The 23284-nt window shown below is 40.6% G+C and overlaps 3 protein-coding genes across 3 annotated transcripts in view; all 3 read left to right on the top strand.

The window, feature by feature from the left end:
• Window positions 1-1695: 1695 nt before the first annotated feature.
• Window positions 1696-5577, top strand: mylpfb (myosin light chain, phosphorylatable, fast skeletal muscle b). Its single transcript, XM_084078086.1, has 6 exons — window positions 1696-1713; window positions 2474-2572; window positions 3715-3895; window positions 4234-4312; window positions 4415-4463; window positions 4716-5577. The coding sequence occupies exons 1-6, from the start codon at window positions 1711-1713 to the stop codon at window positions 4815-4817; spliced, it is 513 nt and encodes a 170-aa protein (XP_083934212.1). The 5' UTR covers window positions 1696-1710; the 3' UTR covers window positions 4818-5577.
• Window positions 5578-7873: 2296 nt separating this feature from the next.
• Window positions 7874-14479, top strand: pgap3 (post-GPI attachment to proteins phospholipase 3). Its single transcript, XM_084077940.1, has 8 exons — window positions 7874-8284; window positions 9047-9144; window positions 9821-9973; window positions 10372-10434; window positions 10801-10862; window positions 11042-11178; window positions 12043-12247; window positions 12548-14479. Exons 1-8 carry the CDS (start codon window positions 8071-8073, stop codon window positions 12609-12611), a joined length of 996 nt encoding a protein of 331 aa, XP_083934066.1. The 5' UTR covers window positions 7874-8070; the 3' UTR covers window positions 12612-14479.
• Window positions 14480-22306: 7827 nt separating this feature from the next.
• erbb2 (erb-b2 receptor tyrosine kinase 2) overlaps window positions 22307-23284 on the top strand; it is a 46758-nt gene continuing 45780 nt past the window's right edge. The window contains exon 1 of the mRNA XM_084079113.1: window positions 22307-22565. Coding sequence (XP_083935239.1) covers window positions 22493-22565 — 73 coding nt within the window. The 5' untranslated portion in view covers window positions 22307-22492. The remainder of the gene's footprint in view (window positions 22566-23284) is intronic.

Here is a 23284-nt window from a genome sequence, read left to right as displayed (position 1 = left end):
ATTGGTTCAAAATGTCTAAAACCCACAGACAGACATACCTTCTTTCATTTGAATGTTCAAACGCGTTGCAACTTTTGTGTGACACTGTAGTATGACAAAGTAGGGCATTGATGTACGAAAAACATAAAAGAAGAAATATGGAGATACGAGGTTGCTGTATGCATGCATGTACAAATACAGGCATATTAAAGTCCCACTGTTCCAGATATAAATGGAGTACGTAGAAAGAAAACACAATATGTTATGCATTATGCATAACTGCAGGCCTTTTTTGATGGTTCTTTCCTTTTCGTTGAAAAATCTAATGGACCACCCAATCTTTTTAGTTGCCGACATAACATATTCACTATTCTACATTTTTCTTTGTTTCTTTTTAAAATCATTTAAATATACTTATATTATATTTTTTTCTCTGATTACATTTAATACATTTTAATTTCAATCTTTGCAAGAAATAATTGCTAGTAAAGCCTGTATTAACTTCAAGACGCTGTTTGTTTATATTTTCATTCATGCTGGGTCACTGTTTCTCTATTACTTAGTAGTAGGAAGTAGTAGTGTGTCACTGTTGGAGCTGAACCAGTTCCCATCAACCATCTGTTATAAAGTTTCATGTCTGTTTGTATATCCCACCTCCTCACCACAACTGCTGTAGTTGTCACTTAAGCAGGTGATGACTTTAGGATATCTTCACTGGAGACACTAATTAAGAACTTTGAGCAGTTTGTTTTGTATCATGATATGCAGAGTGTCTGCTGCATGATTTTAATTGTGACTAAAGGCAATGAATACAGTAGTAAAATGATCTTGAGCTGCCCTTGTGCTACATCATGAACCCTCCAGACCTCTCATGTCATTTGGGACAGGTCAGATTTATGTCCCCAGTTAAAATTAAATGTGGAGAAGCAGCGTTCCGTTTTTGTGCACCATTTCTGCTTGTGTCTGTGTAATTGTATTAAAATGTCCTTTTATAATGTGTTTCTTATGTATACATTCTTTTAATGTTTTGTGTAGAGTACTTGCCTAGTTTAAATGTGCTGCTATTCAAATAAACAAATGTTGTCCTCTCATGGTGGATGATATAAAAAATAATCCACAAATAGCCTCAACAAAGACTTTCAGTATGCTATGAATGAAGTGATAAGGAGAAAAGGGGCAACGTATTGGGGAAGAAAGGTGTGTGTGTGAGTGTGTGTGTGTGAGAGTGTGTGTGTGTGTGTGTGTGTGTGTGTGTGTGTGTGTGTGTGTGTGTGTGTGTGTGTGTGTGTGTGTGTGTGTGTGTGTGTGTGTGTGTGTGTGTGTGTGTGTGTGTGTGTGTGTGTGTGTGTGTATGTGTGCGTGCTTGCGTGCATGTTGGGGGGGGGGGGTTCAATAATTGCTCCAGGGCAGGCTGACATGTGAGTTTGTCCATATTCGGACGACACCAAAGTATGTGTGTTCTGTGTGGGCATTGAATTCACCTCATTCCAATACTCCTGGAGCCTATTTTGGAGCATTGGAAAGATGATACCTCCCGACACCACCTGGCTCCTCCCTCTTTCTCTTATTTTTCCTTAGCTCTCTTTTGCTGCCAAACCTGATGGTGTGGCTAAAGTTAGCCCCCCATAGGGTCAGTATATAAGACCCCAGGGACCATCACCATGTCAGTCACATCAGCTCTCAGCAGTCTTCTTCTCTTCTTGACCAACTAATACCCAACAAACTAAAGAGATGGTGAGTGTGGTGGCCTGTTCCTGTCCTTGGAAGAACAAACTTTGCATTGGATTTTTTTTTTCTACGCTTAAACTGATAAGCTGAAAGCATCACTGATACATTTTCTAACTGGATTACCACAGCAACGCGGCTAAGACTAAACAGTAGAGGTCCTCTATAGCAGAGCCACCAAATGATGGATTTGGACCTTCTCTTACTGGTGGCTTTTGGCCTCAGTTAAATACTGGCTAACAGCCACATTGAACATGAGGAGATAGTGATGAAATATGTTTGGGGATCACTTTATTACAGGCCCCAAACGCATTACATAATACTAAAGCCTGAGTTGTGCAGAAGAGTAAAACATCAGTATTCTTTTCGATGGCAAAAAAAGCTTTGATCTGAGAATGTTTTATTCAAATGGCTAACTGTCAATACGGTGTCAGCCAGAAGAACAGATACATGCTTACTTGAAACCTGTTTATTTTCTCTCGCATTGTTTTCTCTCTTCGTAACAATGTACCTTATCTAGATCAGAACGAGTAGCAACATTCCAAGTCATGCTTTTGAAAATGTTATGGCACTTTTGTTTTTGAGGAAGTTGAATGTACCTGCAGTTTACAAGGCTTTTGATTTAACTTTCATTATTTGGTCAAAGGAGGGCATCGCTCCAGAATCTGTGTCAGTCTTAGTATCTCTTTCGGGGTAACTTGCTCATGTCGTAAGAATCTGTTTGGTTGATGTATGTCAAAATGACGTTTTGTTTTCCATCACTATTCAGGCACCCAAGAAGGCTAAGAGGAGGCAGCAGCAGGGTGAGGGTGGTTCCTCCAATGTGTTCTCCATGTTTGAGCAGAGCCAGATTCAGGAGTACAAGGAGGTGAGGTTTTTCATCATATTCTACTCACTTTACACTATTGTTTAATGGCAATTAAACTTGTGACAGAATGCAACTGCAATAGAATGCAACAGGAATGGAAAAATGTACTTTGAAGAAATCCTGTTGTGAAAACACTATTTGACACTATTTAAATTTATCATACAGTAATTAAGATCCTGTTTTTTTTTGAGGAAAGGAAAGAATATGCTGTGATGCTCACATAACTGGTGACTTCATGTATCATTCTACTGAGGTTGCGATGTAATTGTGAACAAGCTTCTCCAAAACATAAGACTTGGTCTGAGTGGCTCCATCACACGAAAAATGTCTTCATCAGCAGTAGAGTGTGGACAATTTTGGGTTTAGCGATGACAGCAGCTTCCACTGAGGGGTTGGTCAGTGACCCTCTCTCTGTGACCCCACTGGAATGCAGCCCAACAGCTGCTGTATATGCTAATGACATTCAAAGCTAGCAAGAATGAATTGAAGATGGATAGAGAGCGAGAGAATAAGAAAAAAAAAGTATTCATACCTGAACACATGCATCAGTCAGTATTCAGTAATTCAAGAACAATTACAGTAGCCTGTAAGGAGCATGTGGAATGCTTAGCAGTAAACAAGTGGATGGGATAATAAAAGATGGCACGCCGCACAACTGTGTGACAGGGCCAATGGATTTAGTCACAAGGTAAAAAAGGGGTTAGGGGACACGTGAAATTGAAACCATCTGCTTAAATGTCATAAGGGGCTTGCCTTGCATTCCGAGACCATTTTAACACCTTAGAAAGACAAGTGGCTCACAGCTGCCAAGACCCATAAGGTTTCCATTGCCATCTTTAGTTTCACAGGGTGCAATAACCAGCTATGTTGAGACAGGAGTGGCAGACCCTTTCACATTTACACAGTTATTTTGACATCTAATTTCTCCCAATTTTTAATTAGTTGTAATTCTTTCAGGATGAAAGTGTTAATGATTCTCATCTGAGCACTTTTACTCAGTTCAGTTTAACACTGAAAAACATGCCCATTAGATTTTTTTCCCCTGTTTCTTTTGATTTTTCTGACCAAAACGTTCTCCTCTCCCCTCGTTAAATATTACTACATAATTGTTAAATCTGACCTTTGTTTCTCTCCCCTGGCAGGCTTTCACAATCATTGACCAGAACAGAGATGGTATCATCAGCAAGGACGATCTCAGGGACGTGCTCGCCACCATGGGACAGCTGAACGTGAACAATGATGAGCTTGACGCCATGATCAAGGAGGCCAGCGGCCCCATCAACTTCACAGTCTTCCTGACCATGTTCGGCGAGAAGCTGAAGGGTAGGTCAACAACACATTTTAAATAGCTCTTTAAACTCTCTACTGGTTATGTAGTTTGAAGATTTTACTGAGCTATCTTGTGCATTGATTTACCCATCTATTTATGTATTTATTTGTTAGGTTCTTTTGCTTTTTTTAAATTTACAGTTGTTAATTATTTAGCATTGAATTGAAAGTTATACTCATTATCCACACTCACTTCTTTTTACATAGACGGCAATTCATGTTACATGCTTTATGTTTTGGTTGCCATTCATTTTCTTGTTTATGTTTAATTATCTTACATAATATTTATATGAAAGAAAATCTGAATAAGGACACCCTCCTTTTGTTGCCAGGTGCTGATCCCGAGGACGTTATCGTGAGCGCTTTCAAGGTCCTGGACCCCGAGGGCACTGGCAGCATCAAGAAGGAATTGTAAGGGCTCTTTTTTCACTTCTCCCCTATATATCACAACAGCACTCTGTAAATTCACTGTAGATCGGCCCTTGATGTGATGTGTCTCCTGTCTCTCTACAGCCTTGAGGAGCTCCTGACCACCCAGTGCGACAGGTTCACCCCTGATGAGGTGAGATGATCATCATAGTCTCTGTCTGTCTATTGCTGTCTCTTTCTCAGCATTGGTTCATTGTAATGACTTAAGTTGCAATATTTTGGTTTTCCCCTTTATAAGTATACTATGTCAAAATGATAAACATGGACAATATTATTTTTTAAACACTATATTGTGTTACTCTCAGCTACATCTCTCTGATGTGCTCTATTCTTCTGTGGTTCAGTGTTGTAAGACCTTTTTTCTCCCCTCTCTCCTATTGCTCAGATGACCAACCTGTGGGCTGCTTTCCCCCCTGATGTGGCTGGCAACGTAGACTACAAGAACATCTGCTACGTCATCACACACGGAGAAGAGAAGGAGGAGTAAATCCACTTCTATCAAGATGTCTACTCTACCTCCGTCCAACCCCCCACCCCCCTTTACCTCGTGCTTCTCCATCTTCTCCATGGCGTGCTTATCCATGCTCACTCCCCTGGTCCGCCGTCTTCCCTCGCCTGCTCACCAAAGAAAGACTTGCATCCCTTTATCAACACAGAGTGAGAGGACTGAGGACTGTGGGGAGTGTTTGTGTGTGAGTAGCAACCAACAGGGGAACAACATGGGATTATTTATAATAAAAGTAATCTTGTGATATTGAAACTACTCTCTCCATCTTTTTCCCTGCCTCTAATTCATCCTCCATTTCCCCCATCACTCACTCCTGTGCTTCTGCGTAGAGGCCAGCAGTGCATGCATCACACCTACATCATGTATGCATATGCAGTCCAGTGTATAAACTCCTTGGGTGCGTGGTGCATGCACAGTCATTTATTTGAAACAAGTAAATGTTCTGACCTCGAAGGTCTGCTAGCCTCAACTTGACATGTAGTGTTTGATGGACTCATCCCCGTCTTTGTATCAGGGAGGAGAAGAAAGTAAAAGAGAGGGCGTACTGTACTACAATAGTTTGCCTACCCCCTCTTTCTTAATTTCCCTCTCCCTCTCTAATGCAAGAGGGATGAAAGGAAGGGTTGCAATGGACAGAGGAAAGCAGGGTTTTTGTTCTCACTAACTCTTGTAAATAGAGAAAGAGATGATGATAGGTGGCTGGCGAGTGGGAGGCAGGAAGGGAAGAGACAAAAGGAAAACAACTTTGTTTTGACCACTTTTCCCTCCCCCTTGCCAGTGTTTCTCTCCTGTTTCCATGTCTACGTCTCCGCTGTAACAAAGTAAAGAAACAAATAAAAAGCAATATCTTTCATACTACACTGTGTCTGTTGGTTTAAGTGCCGGTGCCCTCCATGCTGCAGCATCCATGTGAACAGCTATAAACTAGGAAGGAATCAAGGTTATAATTTGCCAAGTGAAAGAGTAGTGCAAAGACGTTTTTGATTAACTAAATTAAATAGAGTAGCCTAGACAGAGACTCGCAGCTCACTGACTGTACAATGCACCCAATGCAGTACTTCTCAGCAGAAGTTTATAAAGTTATTTTCAAAATGGCACACATTAAATTGTATGGATCAAATTCACTCTACACACATAATCCAAAACAATCTGTTTTGGATGAAGTAGATAATTGTACGAAAATTACAGTTACAGTAATTGCCTTGTATGGTACACACCCTTATCTTAATGCAGGTGCTGCTGTAATCATGGGGCAACCTTGTAAACACACAGGGATCATATCATACTGGATAGCATAGATTTCCACATATGGGTGAATTTTGCAAAAGCATGGTGGCTGAACAAGCACACCAACATTATTCAAATCAGTCTATTTTCCATTATCTAACCATTCCTAAATAATACTATATATAATGTGATCGCTGTGATAGGTCAGATTAAAAAAGGCTGCTGAGGCAACAGGAAAGGACATGAGTAATTCTGGAGGATTTCCCCCCATTCTACAGAAAGAGACAGCTAATGTCACTCTTTGAAGAGTGTGATGATAGCTGGAAACGTGTAGTCTGGATTATTATAACCGTTATTGTTTTCCTTTTTTTTGCTTTCCTGCCTGCATTGCTGTCCTTTGGGAGTTTTTTCAAAGGCACCGGAAAGGAACTTCCTTCACCCCCAATGATGATGTCTTCAAGCAAAACCTCACTGTCATGGAAGCAATTTACTTGCTTTTCATTGTACCTAAAGTGTACAAAAATTGGGCATAACTTGATATGACAGGTTTTGTGATGTATTCCTTCCTAGTGTGCAGGAGACATTAGTTTATGGCCTGTATTGTATGTCTATGGACTGCTACTTATAGCTGTGTGGTGCATGATCCCACAAAAACTCTGTCTTTCTCCCAGGGTTATGATAGCTGTTGGAGTATGGGTTGTCACATCGGACCTCATCATTGGGGTTAATTTTGAATGACTGATGTCCGCATGATCTTGCCTATTGCTTGCATCCCAATTATTATTTTCTGTGACTTCTCCCTCTGGACCCTGGAAGAAAAGACCTCCAACCCCAGTAGAGCAAGGCTGTTCAATGGCTACTACAATAGCCATGGTTAACTAATGGCTTAATGGCTTACTTAGTTACTACATAATATCGACCTTGACCTTGCATTTTGAGTTTGTAATTTTGCCTATATCGCTACAACAGGTTGGCTTGTGCAATTCTGACCATCTGGTATTTAGAAAGTTTGGGAAATTTTGATTGGCTAACATGTTGGAACATAAAATTAACTTCCAAAAGCATAAAGAATTTAACTGAAAAAAAATAGGTTTTAAATTACCCCTAAATCTGAAATAGTGTAAATAAATATAGCCTATTTTCGTAACTGTATGATCCAAAAAACATGAATTGAATTTACTGTATGATTCAAATAACATTTGAACATTGGTGTGGGCTACCATATTCACCATTATGCATTTGTTTGGTAAAGTATTAACTAAATATATCACTCACATCAATCAAAGATTTTTTTTATATGCAAATCCTGTCGGCCTGTCGCCTGTGATATGTATATTAACATTAAAAAACACTATGGAGCGAAAAATACAACTGATCTACAACATGTAAAGGTTTTTCACCTAATGCTAACAATGCACCTCATTAGTTCATGAGTGATTATTGATTGATTGATTGATTGATTGATTGATTGATTGATTGAATACTTTATTAGCAGTAAAAACCAGAGGAAAGTACTTACAGTTCAACAAAGTCCTTTGTACTCAATTCATCGAAATAGGGCTTCAAATATAAACAGGGAATGGGCCCAGTTCTCGCAAACTGACCTAGTTCTTAATAAAACAACAACAATAATAATAATAATAATAATAATAATTTAAAAATAAAAAATAGTTATTAATAAATGAATGAATGCCCCCAGTACAGCCCAGTCCTCTCAAGTGCCCAGTTCTCCTCCTCCGCCCCCTCTTCAATCCATGGTCCACATACAGTGTGGGCATGCGCAGTGCGTCCGTGTGCCACAACACTTCCTGGCCGTGTGTTTTGTAAACTGAGCGACAGGAGGACGCGGAACGGGAGCACCGTGCGCTGTGAGGGACTTGACTAATTGTTGTCAGCCAGGACCTGTCTGTCAGCTGTCACAACCGAATGGTCCAGTGGTGGTGATATGGGGAGTCGGGTGTGTTCTGAAGTCTGACGGGCCGACAGCCACCCACCCACAGCCACCATGGTGGCCTCACCGTCGCAACAACGGTTCCCCGCTCTGGCTCTGGCTGTGGCCGCCGTGCTGCTCCTGTCTCTGGCCGGCACCGTGCGGTGCTCCCAGGGCGACAAGGAGCCGGTCTACAGGGACTGTGTGAAGCACTGCGTCCGGACCAACTGCACCGGGGACCGGCTCAGAGGCTTCCAGTCCGCACAGCCGCCCTACATGGCCCTGACAGGTGAGTGGAGTTGACCCCGACTCACTGTGTTCCCTGATGTTTGGTTTGGTGGTCGACACAGCCAGTGGTGGAGAAAAGTACTCGAATGCATTACTTAAGTAAAAGTATCAATACTGCGATGTAGAAATACCATAAGAGTAAAAGTACAAAAGTATTGGTATCAAAATGTACTGCAAGTACCAAAAATAGAAAGGACTCATTATGCAGAATGTCCCATTTATAATGTAGGCCTATAAGATGTATAAAAATCCATTTGAAAAAAGCAGTTCTACAAGCTCACAATGTGTGGCATCGTGAGCTCACGATGCCACACATTGTGAGCTTGTAGATCGGCTAATCAGTCCCTAATTCAGGCATGTCATTATAGGTGAAAAATTAAAAAAAACTTGAAACTTGTCACTCTCTAAAACCATGTAACGATTTGTACTCTTTTGGAGTTAAAAATTGATGATTTTTTGCAGTCTGCAAAAAATCATCCATCCATTTCTAACTAAACCAAAAGTGTACAAATGATTACATTTGTTTTAGAGAGTATACATTTACTACCTGTGCTGTTGCTTGCAGGTTTGTTTTGCATCTCAATGTGATGTTTTGCTGCTCAGTGAAAGTGCTGCTGTTTTAATGTGACTACAAAGACTAGTGCATTAGGTTATTCTGGTTGAACAAGTCCTGTTGTAATTTGTCACTTGCGGCATTGAACCGAGGGAGAGACAATACAACACAATACTCTTCACACAATGTCCCCATATCCCTGCTGTCCAGGTTGGACATGTCGTGATGACTGCAGATACCAGTGCATGTGGACCACTGTAGGTCTATACCAGGCTGAGGGGTACAGTGTCCCACAGTTCCATGGCAAGGTCTGTATGTTGCTCTCACTCATTGTGTGGTCATACAGTAGTCTGCAAGTGTTTTTACACTAAAGAGGAAGTTTTTTTTTCACACCGGAAGCCTGATAAAATAAACAACCCAAAAATACTTTCGCAAATATTGTTCGCATCAAACTATAATTATAGTTGATGCCTCATTCATACAGGTTGATGATTTTATTTGCAAAACGTACATCACTTTATTGCAGTGTAGTATTCATTCATCTTTGTGGATGTACTCATCACACAAACAACACTTCAAAAATATAGTTTTGGGTGAATTAATCAATCAATCAAAAAAGGTGTGAAAAACTTTAGCTTTTCACACCGAGTGTCAGATGTTAAGGGTCGTTCCAAAATGCACTAAAATGTGTCATTTTGTAAAACCTAAGCTACTTGAATTATTAATTAAAATGCACCAACATATATCCTCTAATTCTAAAATAACATTCTGTTGCATGTTTTAGTATAATATATTCTAAATATGAACCTTATCAATAATTAATTTAACATCGATTACATACCAATAGAGTAGCCTACATATTTAATTTGAACACATGCTCTTCAACTGTGTGATTTTGCCATTTCTGATATACATCCTTGTACTGTGACTACTTCTTACGCCTCAGGCATTTGGGTCTAATAACAATTATTTCTTGTTGTCCAGTGGCCGTTTGCACGTTTCCTGTGTTTTGAGGAGCCGGCATCTGCCCTGGCCTCTCTGCTCAATGGCCTGGCTTGCCTTCTCATGCTGTTCAGATACCGGAGCTCTGTGCCACGTCAGAGTCCCATGTACCACACCATCACCGCCTTCAATCTGGTGGGTAGCAAAATAAATAGAAAGAGAAAGAGACAGGAAACAAGTTTTATAGAATGCATATTTTGATTTTGAGACACAAGCACCCTGGCGTTTAAGAGAGTATTATAGACACACTAGTGCTTGTATTGAGAAGAAAGAAAGGGAGTCCACTACTTATCAGCCAGGTATATGCAGAAGCGGGACATGGCAACAAATGGTGAGAGAGGAAATGACAGCTGAAGCTGTACTGACATCGTAACGTTAGTCTCATACTGTATGCAACTTTAACAAAATGGGCATTTAAACAGTCCGAGATGCTCCAGTGCTGTCCTCCTCACCACTAATGCTTTGTATGTTATATAATAATAATACATATGAGATCACTGTGTGATTGTTTGTGTTAAATTGTGATTGCCTAGGTGTCTCTTAATGCCTGGTTCTGGTCCACTGTGTTTCATACCCGGGACACCTATCTAACTGAGGTAAATTCCAAAACGCTGAGGCACTCATCATGTGACAGTCACTCTTTTGAGATAACGATGAAGCATTCATTCATTCATTCATTCATTACTGTGTCTTCTGCATGAAGAGTTTCTGTTGTGGCTTGCCAAACCACCTCGCAGGATAGGAGAAAGCCTTTTTGTTTGTTTTGCCAAGAGAATTAGCCAAATTGTAATCCTCTAATGCATTACTCAATAAGTTGCTCTACTGTACATGATTGTCCTTGAATTACAAACAGCAGATTTGACAAGATTATGTTCTTTCAATTATGATTTACCTGTATAATTCAGGCACTTTGATCTTGATGTGTTGTATACCTTCTACAGTATGTGTTTCTCCCTTTTTAGAAAATGGACTATTTCTGTGCGTCAGCAGTTATCCTGTACTCAATCTACTTATGTTGTGTGAGGTGAGGTTCCTGTGTGTGAGGTGATATTTCCTACCCTGCAAATATGAGCCAGACTCAGCCCTGACTCTGACAGTCAGTTGGGAGCAACTCCTAAATGAGTGTAATGGTTAAATTGTTAAATTCCACCAAAACAATTCAATGTTTTGTAATCTTTTCGCCTTATCCCTCTTCTTTGCCAGAACGCTAGGCCTGAAGCGACCAGGGGTGTCCAGTATGGTTGGAGTCCTGCTCATCCTACTTTTTACCTCCCATGTGTCGTACCTGACCTTTATCAGCTTCGACTATGGCTACAACATGGCTGCTAACGCCACCAGCGGTAAAGCTGACACTCACATTTAAGGATTAGTTTTGGTTTGATTTTTATTTTGGTAAAAGAAATACGAGGAAAGGCCTGAGTTCGAGTCCCGATCCCGACTACCGTTGCTGTGTGTCACTCCCCATCTCTCTCTCTCTCCCCATGTCCTGTGAGTCTACTATCTCTATCAATAAAAAGGCATAAAAAGACCCACACAATATCTTTAAAAATACATATATTTACACAAGTAAGCACAATGTAACTTAAACCCAGCATATACACATAAAAGCGTAATAAAAGGTGTAAAAAGTGTTTCCAAGGTGGTCCTGCAACAACAAAACAAACATATATTTTGCCTCATAACTGGTTGTTGTAATGCTGACACTGTAAGGCTTTTGAGTAGTTATGGTCTGGACAGTTGTCATTAGATAGTCTTATGCCATCACTCTCAGTGACTTTCATTTCCCTTACCATAAACCATACTTGTTATCTATAGCAGCCTCAATAACAGTAATATCTAATCAATCTGATGTGCTGACTTTGCTAATTAGCTTGTACTTTAAACGTCCCTGTCCTTATCTTTTGTTTTACCAACTTTGTTCACCTCTATTTACGTCCCACTATTCCATTGTCATTTTCTTTCATTTCTGTCGTCTGTCTGCCCTCCCCTTTTCTCCCTCCCTTTAATTTTCTTACAGCGTTTCCTACAATATTCTTATTGACCTATATAACCCTTCCTCTCATTTCATGCTCTCTCTCTCTCACACACACACACACACACACACACACACACACACACACACACACACACACACACACACTTCTCTCATTCTCTCTCTGTGTGCCATAACATCTCCCTTCCCTTATGTCCCTCTCCCCCCTCAGGTATGGTGAACCTCCTGTGGTGGCTCTGCTGGTGCTGGCAGAACCGGCGGACGTTGCCGTACTGGTGGAAGTGTGGTGTGGTGGTACTGATGCTGCATGGCCTGGCCTTGCTGGAACTGCTGGACTTCCCCCCGCTGCTCTGGGTCCTAGACGCCCACGCTGTCTGGCACCTCAGTACCATTCCTGTTCACTTCCTCTTCTACAGGTAAACCAATGCTGTTTATGTCTCAGGAAATGCTGCTGAAAGATGATGACGTTTTGGAAAATGTTACTTTCATTGTATGCCTGTTTGAAGAGGAATCTAAGTGATATTTGTTGCCTATATAGATGTTACAAATACTGAGCTGCCAAGTACTATAAAATGGAACCAAAAATGTTTTACTTGATCACAGACGTAGACCTACTGTATGTGGGTACATAGCCCTTAAAGTACCTATGAGAGATTGAATTCTCTTTTTTCTGTGGTATTTTATTATTATGTATGTTTTTTCCTATTCTATTTTAGTTTCCTGATAGACGACAGCCTCCACCTACTAAACACAGAGAAGACGGGTGTCAAACTGGAGTAGGAGCTCATCCCCTCTTCACCACATCTTCTCCCCTCAGACCCCTCCAGTCAGGCCAGCCGGACACCATAATGAGGAAGGTGCTCACTGCTCAGTCTCCATGTCCTCTGCAACTATGAATTCCATCAAACTTTGTTTACATCTTTTGTTATTTTTCTACATACATATATTTTGGTTCGGGGATTATCTTCATTTTTATTTTTCGAATGAGATTTATTGTGATTGATGCGTGCACTACTAAACTTTGCCTTGTAATTGACTTGTGATCTATCCACCTTTTTGCTAGTATTGTTGAAATTCAGAATGAAGGGAAAATAATGTAACATACCCCAGTAGACCAGATATTTTGACTTGACTCTTCCACCTATGGCTGGAGTGCATATCACTTTCCCCTTTGCACTTGAGTACTTTTGAAATTGACCTGCAACCTTGCCTCCTTGACCCAGTGTGCCGTTTTACTCCATATAAGCACAGTCTCACATATCAGGGTTTTTCTGTCTGTTTTGTTTTGTTTTGTTTGTTTGTGCGTTGTCAAAGCCGAGAACACACAAAGCCACTCACACTTTTTACACAAGCTGCAGTTATCCATGGCTGAAGACAGATGGCGCCCATTCCCCTGCCATTGGAGTCTGACTGCTACCAGTGTGATACAGCATGTGTCAGGGTCCATTTGTGCTAAAAGTGGTCTGGCAGACACAGAGAGGTGCCCCAGCCCTGTTAGGGAGGGGGTTCCAGCAGATTGTTCTAGACAGAAGGGGAGGGCTGTCATGTTTAGATGCCATTCTAGCTGACTGTGTTTTTTTCTCCCTTTTTTTTTTGGATCTCACCTTTATTTTTGTGCCTCTGCTCTTCCACTATCATTCATTTAACTTTGTTTTCTTATGTATTCTTGATATAATTTCAGCTTCCTATTTAAATTATGTATCGGTTGCCTTTTTTCTATTATGTTCTGACTGTTACTTTGATGTTTCTTTTGTTTGTGTTCAGCTTTACTTTGATTTCATATGTACTGGGGTATGCCTAATAATCAATCATATGGACATATGTATTTTCATTCACCTGGACTGCCTTTCATTGTAAGAGAAAAAAAAGAGAGAAACTACTGAAGATGGAAGTTTAATGTAGGCAAGGTAATGGGAGTTTATAGGTAGTGGTGCCTACACGTGTCAAGAGGGTTGACACAAATTGAATGCCTGGTTGAGGTGTGGTGTGTGTGTGTAAATGCTTTCCTTATCTTGCTGTTTGGATGTTGCTGGAATCTATGTCTCTGTACTGTACCACACATTACAGGCAAAAACGAGCTGCTTATTACAATTGCTGCCCCATCTCAGAAAGTTCAGTCACTCTCGCTTTACGATTACTGCCTTACATAAGATAACCGTGCGTGTGTGTGTGTGTGTGTGTGTGTGTGTGTGTGTGTGTGAAACTGTGTTTCTTTTTGTTTTGTTTTTATCACAAATCCTTTTGCTTTTCATGTTTAAGTCTGCCTTCCCAGAACAGGTTCTCTAGACATGATGACAACAAAGCTCTCGGTTCTAATTCATGCCATGTACGTCTTCACCATATGTGCACTTTACCGTTTCGTGTACACGTGTGTGTTCATTTGACATTCTGTCCATGCCTTTGTTCTTCTGTGTGAGAATGTGAACAATGACCAGTATGCATGTGTGCTTTGCCTTGACTCAAGGTTGTGTTGTTTTTGCAATGACCATCACAAACTGACTCCACTTTAGTGTGTGAGAGAGCGAGAATGTGCTCGATCCTGTTGTTGACCTGTCTAAGCTGTGGTTCTGTGTGTGAGAGAGAGAGGGGTGGCTGTGTGAAATTGTGGATGACTATGGGTAAATTTAGCTTTGCTAAGAGCCTGTGGGTTTGAGGGTGGGAGGGATGGGGGCTGGGGAGGGAGACGGACATAGAGAGGTCATGATGTGTTGGGGGTGGGGGACAAATGGATTTATGAAATGGTGACTGAGAGAGAGAGACACACTTCATTACATTAAATACAGCATATACTCTTTGTTCTTTACCCTCTTGCATGATGTATTGTTAATTCAATTAAATTGATTATGTTAATATAACATTATATTTGTGATGCTGAAATGTTGGAACCACAAAGTGCCATATCTCGAAGGTTTTTTTTGTGCACTAAAACAAAATGTCATTTAATTGTACCACAACCTTTAGGCTACATGAAACAGAAACACTGAATTAAAAACTTACCAGAGAACCTGGATGAAATTTGATTATCATAGCTGCTTCAACACATTTAAGCAGCCTTCTTTTTTTTGTCTTTCCTCATGTGTCTTAAGAGCTTTTGCAAAACCCAAACCTACATTCTGCTCCTGTAAATTCTCTCATCAAAGAACATCCCGTTCCCTTTGGACTTACCAACTCTCCTCTTCAGGACACTATATCACACTATCGTCCTGTAGTGACTGTTCATCCACCTCTTAACTACTGCCCCCTGCCTGCTGCCCTGGGCACCATCATCTCTCCTACCAAGTGCATTCTCCTGCATCTCACAGCTGATGGCTATATTTGACACCAACTAAGCTTTAAGAAATGGGATAAATAAAGTGTTCTTGGTTGATAAATCGTGTGGGTATTTTGTCTTTGTCCTGCATAGACTTTGTCTTTGGATTGGTCTGTGATTCTCTCCTACATTCAAACAGTGGTGTTAAGTAACTAAGTACATTTACTCAAGTACTGTACTTAAGTACTTTTTTGAGGTATTTTTACTTTACTGGACTACTTCCAATTTTCAATAATTTTACTTTTACTCCACGATTATTTGAAAACAGTAGTTACTTTATAGATTTGGATTATTATTTGAAAACCACTTACAGTATACACCCATACAGTATATATATTTCATTTCATTAGCCTTTATTTATTCTCGAAGGACATTGAGGTTGCCCTCATTTGCAATGTCGTCACAGTACAGTTTCATTTTCATATATATATATATATATATATATATAAAATAAATAAATACAATTTGGCAATTTGAAAATAGCAGATCTACAAGCTCACAATGCGTTGCAGGCTTGTAGATCTGCTATTTCCAAAGGATTTTTATACATTATGCATTTGAAAACTTGTGAAATGGGACCTTCTGTGTAATGAGTACTTTTACTTTTGGTATATTGGTATATAAAAGTATATTTTGATGTCAATACTTTTGTACTTTTACTCAAGTAAATTCTGAATACAAGACTTGTACTTGTAACAGACTATTTCTACAATAGGGTATTGATACTTTTACTTTTGTGAAAAATTGTACTTCTTCCATCACTGGAATCAAATAATCCATTGTTTTCCACCACTGAAAATGGATTAGGCTCTGCATTCAACAGCATCTGGCTCTGGCCCACAGCAAGGACTAGCAGAGGACGTTAGGTTAGCTAAGTCAATTTCTGCGTTTAAGTCAAGCAGTAGTAAGTAAAACATACTATTGTAATGACCAGTATCTGATCCAAAGGAAAATGATGACTTTCTAAACACATTAAGTAACGCCTGCAGTCCTGCACACACCTGCACACTAAGTGCCAAACCAATTCTAACTATGCACAGAAAGGAGGGGGTGCCCTGTAGCTATTCATATTACTCACATATTACTCACTACCAAAATGAACACAATTAACATAAAAGGCTGAATGGACATAAACCAATGACATTAATCATACTGCACATGACATGACACATGTATACCCACAATACATTCTCCATAGCAAATAACATAACACAACAATAGAACAATAACGGTAGTGTGCGCCCTGAGGCATGCTGGGAAGTCCATCCTTGTCAAATGCACACTCTGGGATGCTACAGGCCCCACCAAAGGCTTACTGACCCTACACAAAGTCCCAGGATGGTGAAGCAGACGTCTCCTTTGCTTCCCCCAAGCCCGGAGGCTCTGATGCCCTATAGGGTCTTCCAGTGTGGAGGGTCTCTCTGTCTCCAACCGGTTCCCTTCTTATTGATTCATTGAATACTTTTTTTTTACAGTTTGCAAAAATTGCAGAGGTACAGTTATAAAATCATGCTAAAAGGATAACACAAAAAGCCCTGAGGGCTTGTTTCTTAGATTGTCACACGGTCAATCATGGTGGCCATAGGCCAACGTGATTTAGGGGAGAGTCTCTTTCTTTGGTGTTTCGCCCAGGTGGACAGGGTTTTGAGGTTAGGTTTAGGCATAATTTCTTTGAGGTTAGGGTTTAAGGTTAGGCATAGTGTTTGTGAGGTTAAGGTTAGGGTTAGGTTTAGGCATAGTTTTAGGGTTAGGTTAAATGTTAGGGTTTAGACGCAATCAAGGCGAAACACCAAAGAAAGAGGGAGTCCCCGTGATTTAGAGCATTTCATCTGTGCATGTTCCCCGGTTACAGTTTGAATCTGCATCTGTTGTTATTCAGCTTGAAGTCCATATGTACAGTATATATATATATAATATATAATTTTGCTTAGCTGACCGAGTCTGTTTTCCTAGGAGGTGGAAACAGCGTGGCTGTGTACTCAGGTCTGGGCAATGACACACCACATGTCCTGGTTCTCTGCAACGATAGCATGATCCTTCTGCCTCTTTGGGTTCTGAATGACTGGAGTCTATCCTCGCTGATTGTTTCATCTTCCACCCATTCTGCTGGTCTCACTCTGAATTGTCACTCGGAGCTCCGTTGGCAGTACGTATGTATGAGCTTGGGCAATTCTGCTTCTCGTAGGGCATTGCAGACTCATGAACATGCTCTCGAAGGTGGTTAGGCATGCATAAAGGCCAGTGGCATAAATCCCCAAGCTCTCTCCTCATCCTGGCAGGCAGTTGTTTTTTGGCATCAGCCTGGATTGGACAAATTGTTACTCCAGAGAGACTATGAGTTGTGTACAGACCTCTGGGCAGAGGCCCGTCAATACCTGTATCGCTCAGCCCTCAAATGCAATTGCATTACGAACAGCTGTCTTACTCTATGACAAGCCATCAAGTTGAGCCACCATCTGGACTTGAACGAGGTAGACGTCTGGAGGTCCATCTCCATTATAGCAGGGTACAGTAGGTTGTCACCTCCTCTAGCTGGCATGCCTCTGTCGAGATTTGATGGGATGGAGGGTGGCCAGATGAAGTCCTGCCTGGACTCATCAGCAGAGCAGAGCTGGGGTTGTACCGCTGGTCATGCTCTATTTAAGAGCATGACAGCGGACTGTACGGCAGTATAGTCAAAAAAACTCTGCTAAAATGAGGACACCATTGTGGTCCATTGTAGCCTACTCAATTCATTTGCAAGACATACAATACATAGATACAATACATTACATTACATATCGGTAACAACTCCAATAGCAGCAAAAGATATAATAGAAAAAGGAGGGGTGGAGGGAGGGTGGGGGCCAGAGGATGCCACTACCAAGGGGCAACTTCCATGGAACTCGCCGAGGGAGTGTGTTTGACTTGGGCAAGCTGTATAGGTGATAGAATTCTAAGTCCAATTGTACTTTGAGGACAGCCATGGTTTTAGATTAGTTCCATGTTTTGGTTGGCAGCGTGTAGTAGGTAGACATGCCACTGTCGCTCTCTGCCAGCCATTCTTGCTGGCAATCTCAGGACGCACTGGCACCTCTTGGCCAGCGGGAGAGGTCAGTGTCTTAGGTGGTATATTCTGGTATGGTGAGTATCCTTTTGGCAACAGTGTAAGCTGATACCTCTACCTGGCAGCATTGGGTGGAGGTGACATAAAAGGCAGAATGAACATAAACCAATGACATACATAACACCCACTCCCCATAGCAAATAATAACACAACAATAGAATAATAACTGTTAGTGTTCGCCCTGAGGCATGCAATCCTAGTCCAATGCCCCCCCCCCCCCCCCCCCCCCTCCTGGATGTTACACACTGATCCAAATCCAAATCTGGATTGTTGCTTTGTTTTATACTACTCGTTTTGTCTATTTTTACTCTACACATCCTTCTGGTTGTTTCCGTGTTCTTAGCTTTGAGTTGATTTGTCTGTTTTCTGTTTTTATTCTGCAAGGCAAGTTTATTTGTATAGCACAAAAATGCATTCAAAAGGTATTTAAAAGCATAAAATACAGAAGATTAAAATCAAGAAATAAATACATAAAGAGAGAAAGAAAGAAAGAAGAAATGGGTGTATACTAACATTGTTAAGCAGAGAATGTTCCTTAATCAAAGGCAGTGGAGAACATAACATAGTTGGCACAAGCTTCAGATCCTCTGGAAGTTTGTTCTAGCTATCAAACTATGTGTGGCATCATAACTAAATGCTGTCTCACCATGTTTTGTTTGAACTCTGGGAACAGTGAACAGACTGGTCCTGGTCAACTTCTTGAGGGTTCATAATAACGTATAAAGCAAGGAAATGAAAATTAATCAGTTACATGACTTACTGACTGGAAGCCAGTGCAGAGATCAGAACATTGGTGTATGTTTAGCTTTCTTTGCTTTAGTTATAAATCTAGCAGGCTGAATGAGCTGAGGCTGTTTGGTAGTTTTTATTTTTCTTATATTGCTTTTGGAGGCCTGTAGTCTACTAGTCTAACCAAGTGGTTCTCAAAGTGTGAACCAGGGACCCTCAGAATTCCTTGATGGGGTTCCAATTGGACCCTTAAAGGTCTGTAACTCTTAGAGTTCCTTGAAATTAAAGAGTTTGAGAAAAAGTCATCTAAACATGTAAACTTTGTAAAAGTGCTATGTGAAATATTATTATTAGTAGTAGTATGTGAATTATATCAACAAATATATAAATAGTCATTTAATTCTGTGAATCAATGCAGATGAATGGTATTTTCTGTTGTGAGTTCAGCAGCTGAATCATCTCACTACCATACAGTATCTCTCACCTGCCTGCAGGGTTTGTCAACCCTCACCCGGACTAGACGGCCCTTAGATCAGTGGTTCTCAAACTTTTTTGTGCCAAGGACCCCCAAATTGATATGTCATTGGCCGCAGACCCCCATCTGAAAAGGTTTTGTACCAGGAAGACTCAGAAGACAAGATTTGTGTTAAGAAAAATCTAAATTATTCAAAATGTTCCAATACTTTCAAGATTAAAAAAAAGTGTACATCGCAGCTGAGCTTGTATATCTGCCAATTTTGAATAGCCAACATATACAATATGGATAAAGTGGTTCAAATTATTATTATGCTGTGTTGATACATTTTGCTGGGGGCCCCCTGGAACCCCCCCAAGGACCCCTGGGGGTCCCCGGACCCCACTTTGAGAACCAGCGTTCATGGCGTTCCAGGGGGGCCCCAACAAAATGAGTTAATCCTATTATTTATACATTGGATAATTGAAAATAGCCGATCTACAAGCTCACAACGTGTCTCATCAACAAGTTGTGAACTTGTAGATCTGCTTTTTTTCTGGAATATTTTTGAGACATTTTATAACAACACAAATCTTGTGTGGGGGTATTTGGCACAACATTCTTTCAGATGGGGGTCCATGGCCAAATACACATTAACTTGGGGGTCCTTGACATGAAAAAGTTTGAGAATCACTGAGTCATTGTATGGCTCCCACAGTTTGAATAGGCCTGTAGTGGAAATTGATCATATTGGACTAACAAGCTTTGCATGCCTAATTAAGCACAAAAGTGACTGTCACAGATGATTATACAACACAAAAGCCTGACCTATAATTGTCTTATAAGCAAAGTCCCCAGTCACATTGACTACCAAGTCACTTCTACTTAGCATGAGAAGTTGAAGGACAAGTTTTAAACATGTGTAACAGCTTACTTTCATTTTAAAATGTGAGCTGCAGCCTGTCACATCAAAAGCCTGATCGAACAAGGACTGGTGCACATAGCAATATTTAATTTACAATTTAAATTGAAGCCTTGCACGGTGCACAACTACAGATACATACACACTACAGGGAGTGGATTTTGAAAGTGATGTGGGATTCATTACATAATTGTGTGTGTCCAGCAGTAACGCTTTAGAAATCAACAGCATTTGCACAATTACAGATTCTGGCATTTTTAATAAGGGAGATGGGGAGAGAAAGTCATTTTTAAAGACTTTTAACACCATTTCGTGTTTCTTGTGGAAAACCCAAATCAGACACAAAACAAGAGTAATGTCATATACACCTTAAAACATGTTTAGAGTTTAATTACATTTGTATCAGGGGAAGAAATAAAACGTTTGACAATACACAATATTATGATGAGCTCCTCCTAATTGTTCCCAGGAAATCAACAATATTTGCATACTTATAGATTCTGGAATTTCTAATGAGGGAAATGGAGAGAGAAAGACATTTTTAAAGACTTTTAACACCATTTCGTGTTTCTTGAGAGAGAAAAAAACCCATATCAGACACAACAAGAGTAATGTAATATACACCTTAAAACATGTTTAGAGTTAAATTACATTTGTATCAGGGGAAGAAATAAAAAGTTTCACAACACAATAATATTTGTTCCCAGGACAGATCTCGACCAGAGAAGAATATTTGAGTGAATCTGGCTCAACTTGCCACTCCCCACTCAGGCCTTCACGGGAGCGCGCTTTCGTTCCCCTGCCTGCCTCTCTCTGTCACGTTTTACTACCAACTAGGGTTGCCATGTCCGCTTATTATAAGTAGCCTTGGATCAAGACTATCATAGATTTGATTGAGTCTGAGTCTGTCTGACTTTTACTTTCGTATCTACGAATGGCTAGTACCCCTTATATGTAACTTTGGGCTTGTTTTTCTGTGTAGCTGCTGTAACTATTGGTAGTTGTGGGTTGCGGGTTCTTGGGGCTTGTAGTGATTGATTGATTGATGTACTTTTTTGGCTCAACAAAGGGAAGTAACTCGTTCTCATGCTATTCATCAAAAATGTGGAACGCCCTACCAAAAGGAGTAAAGGAGTGTAAAACCCTACTCTCTTTCAAAACTGCCCTAAAGATACACCTTCAGGAGGCTGCAATTGGAAAATGGCCCCTGTCTAAGTCCTAACCTAACATACCCCCCTACCCCCCCCCCTCTCCTTCTTCTTTTGTACATATTTCTCACTCTTCATACCAGTAACCTGTAAACTGATTGTATGACATTCTATAGTAGTTGTGTATATATGTCTGTCTCTTATATGTCATCATGATTTGTGTGCGTGGGGAACTCATTTGAAACAAGCTCAGTGCTTTTATGAGTCTTCCAGTTTAGTAGACCTTGTATTGTGAAGTTGTACTTCCATGTACTGTTGTTCTCATGTCTTACTAAATGAAGTACATCAATCAATCAATCAATCAGTAAGACATGAGAACAACAGAACATGGAAGTACAAATTCACAATACAAGGTCTACTAAACTGGAAGACTCATGCACTGAGCTTGTTTAAAGTGTAGAAACTTATTTGGGCTTGTTTCCTAATGTTATTAAAACTGAAACTACTTAAACATTTTCATGTCAAGGACATCGGCCCATTAATATGTACATATTTGCCAGGGACCCCCATACATTTTGTGTTGTTAAAATGTTTCAAAAATATTCAAAAATGTTCACACTTTCTTCAAGTTTTTTTTTGAAAACAGCAGATCTACAAGCTCACAACGCGGGCTATTTTCAAATAGCCAATGTGTTTAAAGGGCGAAGGCCGAACGGCTCGCGCTTGTTTTAGGCTCGTTTTCATAGACCTAGTTGCTCATCTCTCTCGCAGTATGTGGCAACACTGCTGCTACCAACAAGCTAACCAGAGGCACGGAACTCCCGGGGAGGAAGTTAAGTTACAACGACTGGGAAAAAACAAACTCCTAACCTGTCAAAGCTCACCGGGCGGGGGGGAAGGTACTTGGAATACATCGCTGCGTTCCCGGGTGAGGAGTAAACATACTTTATTTCGGGGGGAATATGGACTAGAAGTAGTGGCGCTTTCGTCAGATGGAGACGGCGAGAAGTTGTGTCTTCTTCGGAGCCCTGCTGCTCGGACTGACGGGCGCATTGGCCAGAGAAGGTGGGTCGACATTCGCTCTTTTTTTATTGCCGTATTATCGGCAAAGTGCTGAATCTCCATGGTCGTCACAGTAAATGGTACATAAGCTCCAGGAGGTGTGTATGGTGTCTGTGTGAAGCTCAACTTGACCCAGAGAGCAGTGATATTCTTGGCACGACACAATGGCATAGAGCACATTCCTCAGTGAGTTCTCTCCTCAACCCCCTCAAACTGCACTGTGTTGTGGCTGCTTGGGGATTCATGCTGCGGGCAGATAAGAAGGAGAATCACTGCGATCACACCTGTCACAAGTGCTGTTAATATGAGTGATGTTGGTCCGTGTTGTTGGTGCTGCTGTGGGATCATTGCAACATTCATGAAACACTGTTTCGTTTCCAGTGGTGGAAGACAAATTAAAGTGACTTGAAAATGTACTTAAATTGACAAAAGTATTCGCATTAAAATATACTGTAGTACTGAAATTAAAAGTACTCATTTTGCAGAATGTCCCATTTCACAAGTTTCAAAATGTATGATAATAGCTGACCTACAACGCATTGTGAGCTTGTAGATCTGCTATTTTCAGATAGCCTAAGTATGCATAGGGCTGAAGTTGTTAATGCATGTTTTGTAATAATAATCAAAATCTACAAAGTAACTAAAGCTGTCAAATAATTGCAGTGGAGTAAAGAACAATATTTGCGTTTGGATGTAGTGGAGTTGAAGTAAAATAGTTGAAA

Source organism: Gymnoscopelus microlampas (assembly GCF_963454915.1).
Source record: "Gymnoscopelus microlampas genome assembly, chromosome: 14".
Taxonomy (NCBI): Eukaryota; Metazoa; Chordata; class Actinopteri; order Myctophiformes; family Myctophidae; genus Gymnoscopelus; species Gymnoscopelus microlampas.
Note: the sequence above shows the minus strand (reverse complement) of the source record. Positions and strands in the feature narration are given on the sequence as shown.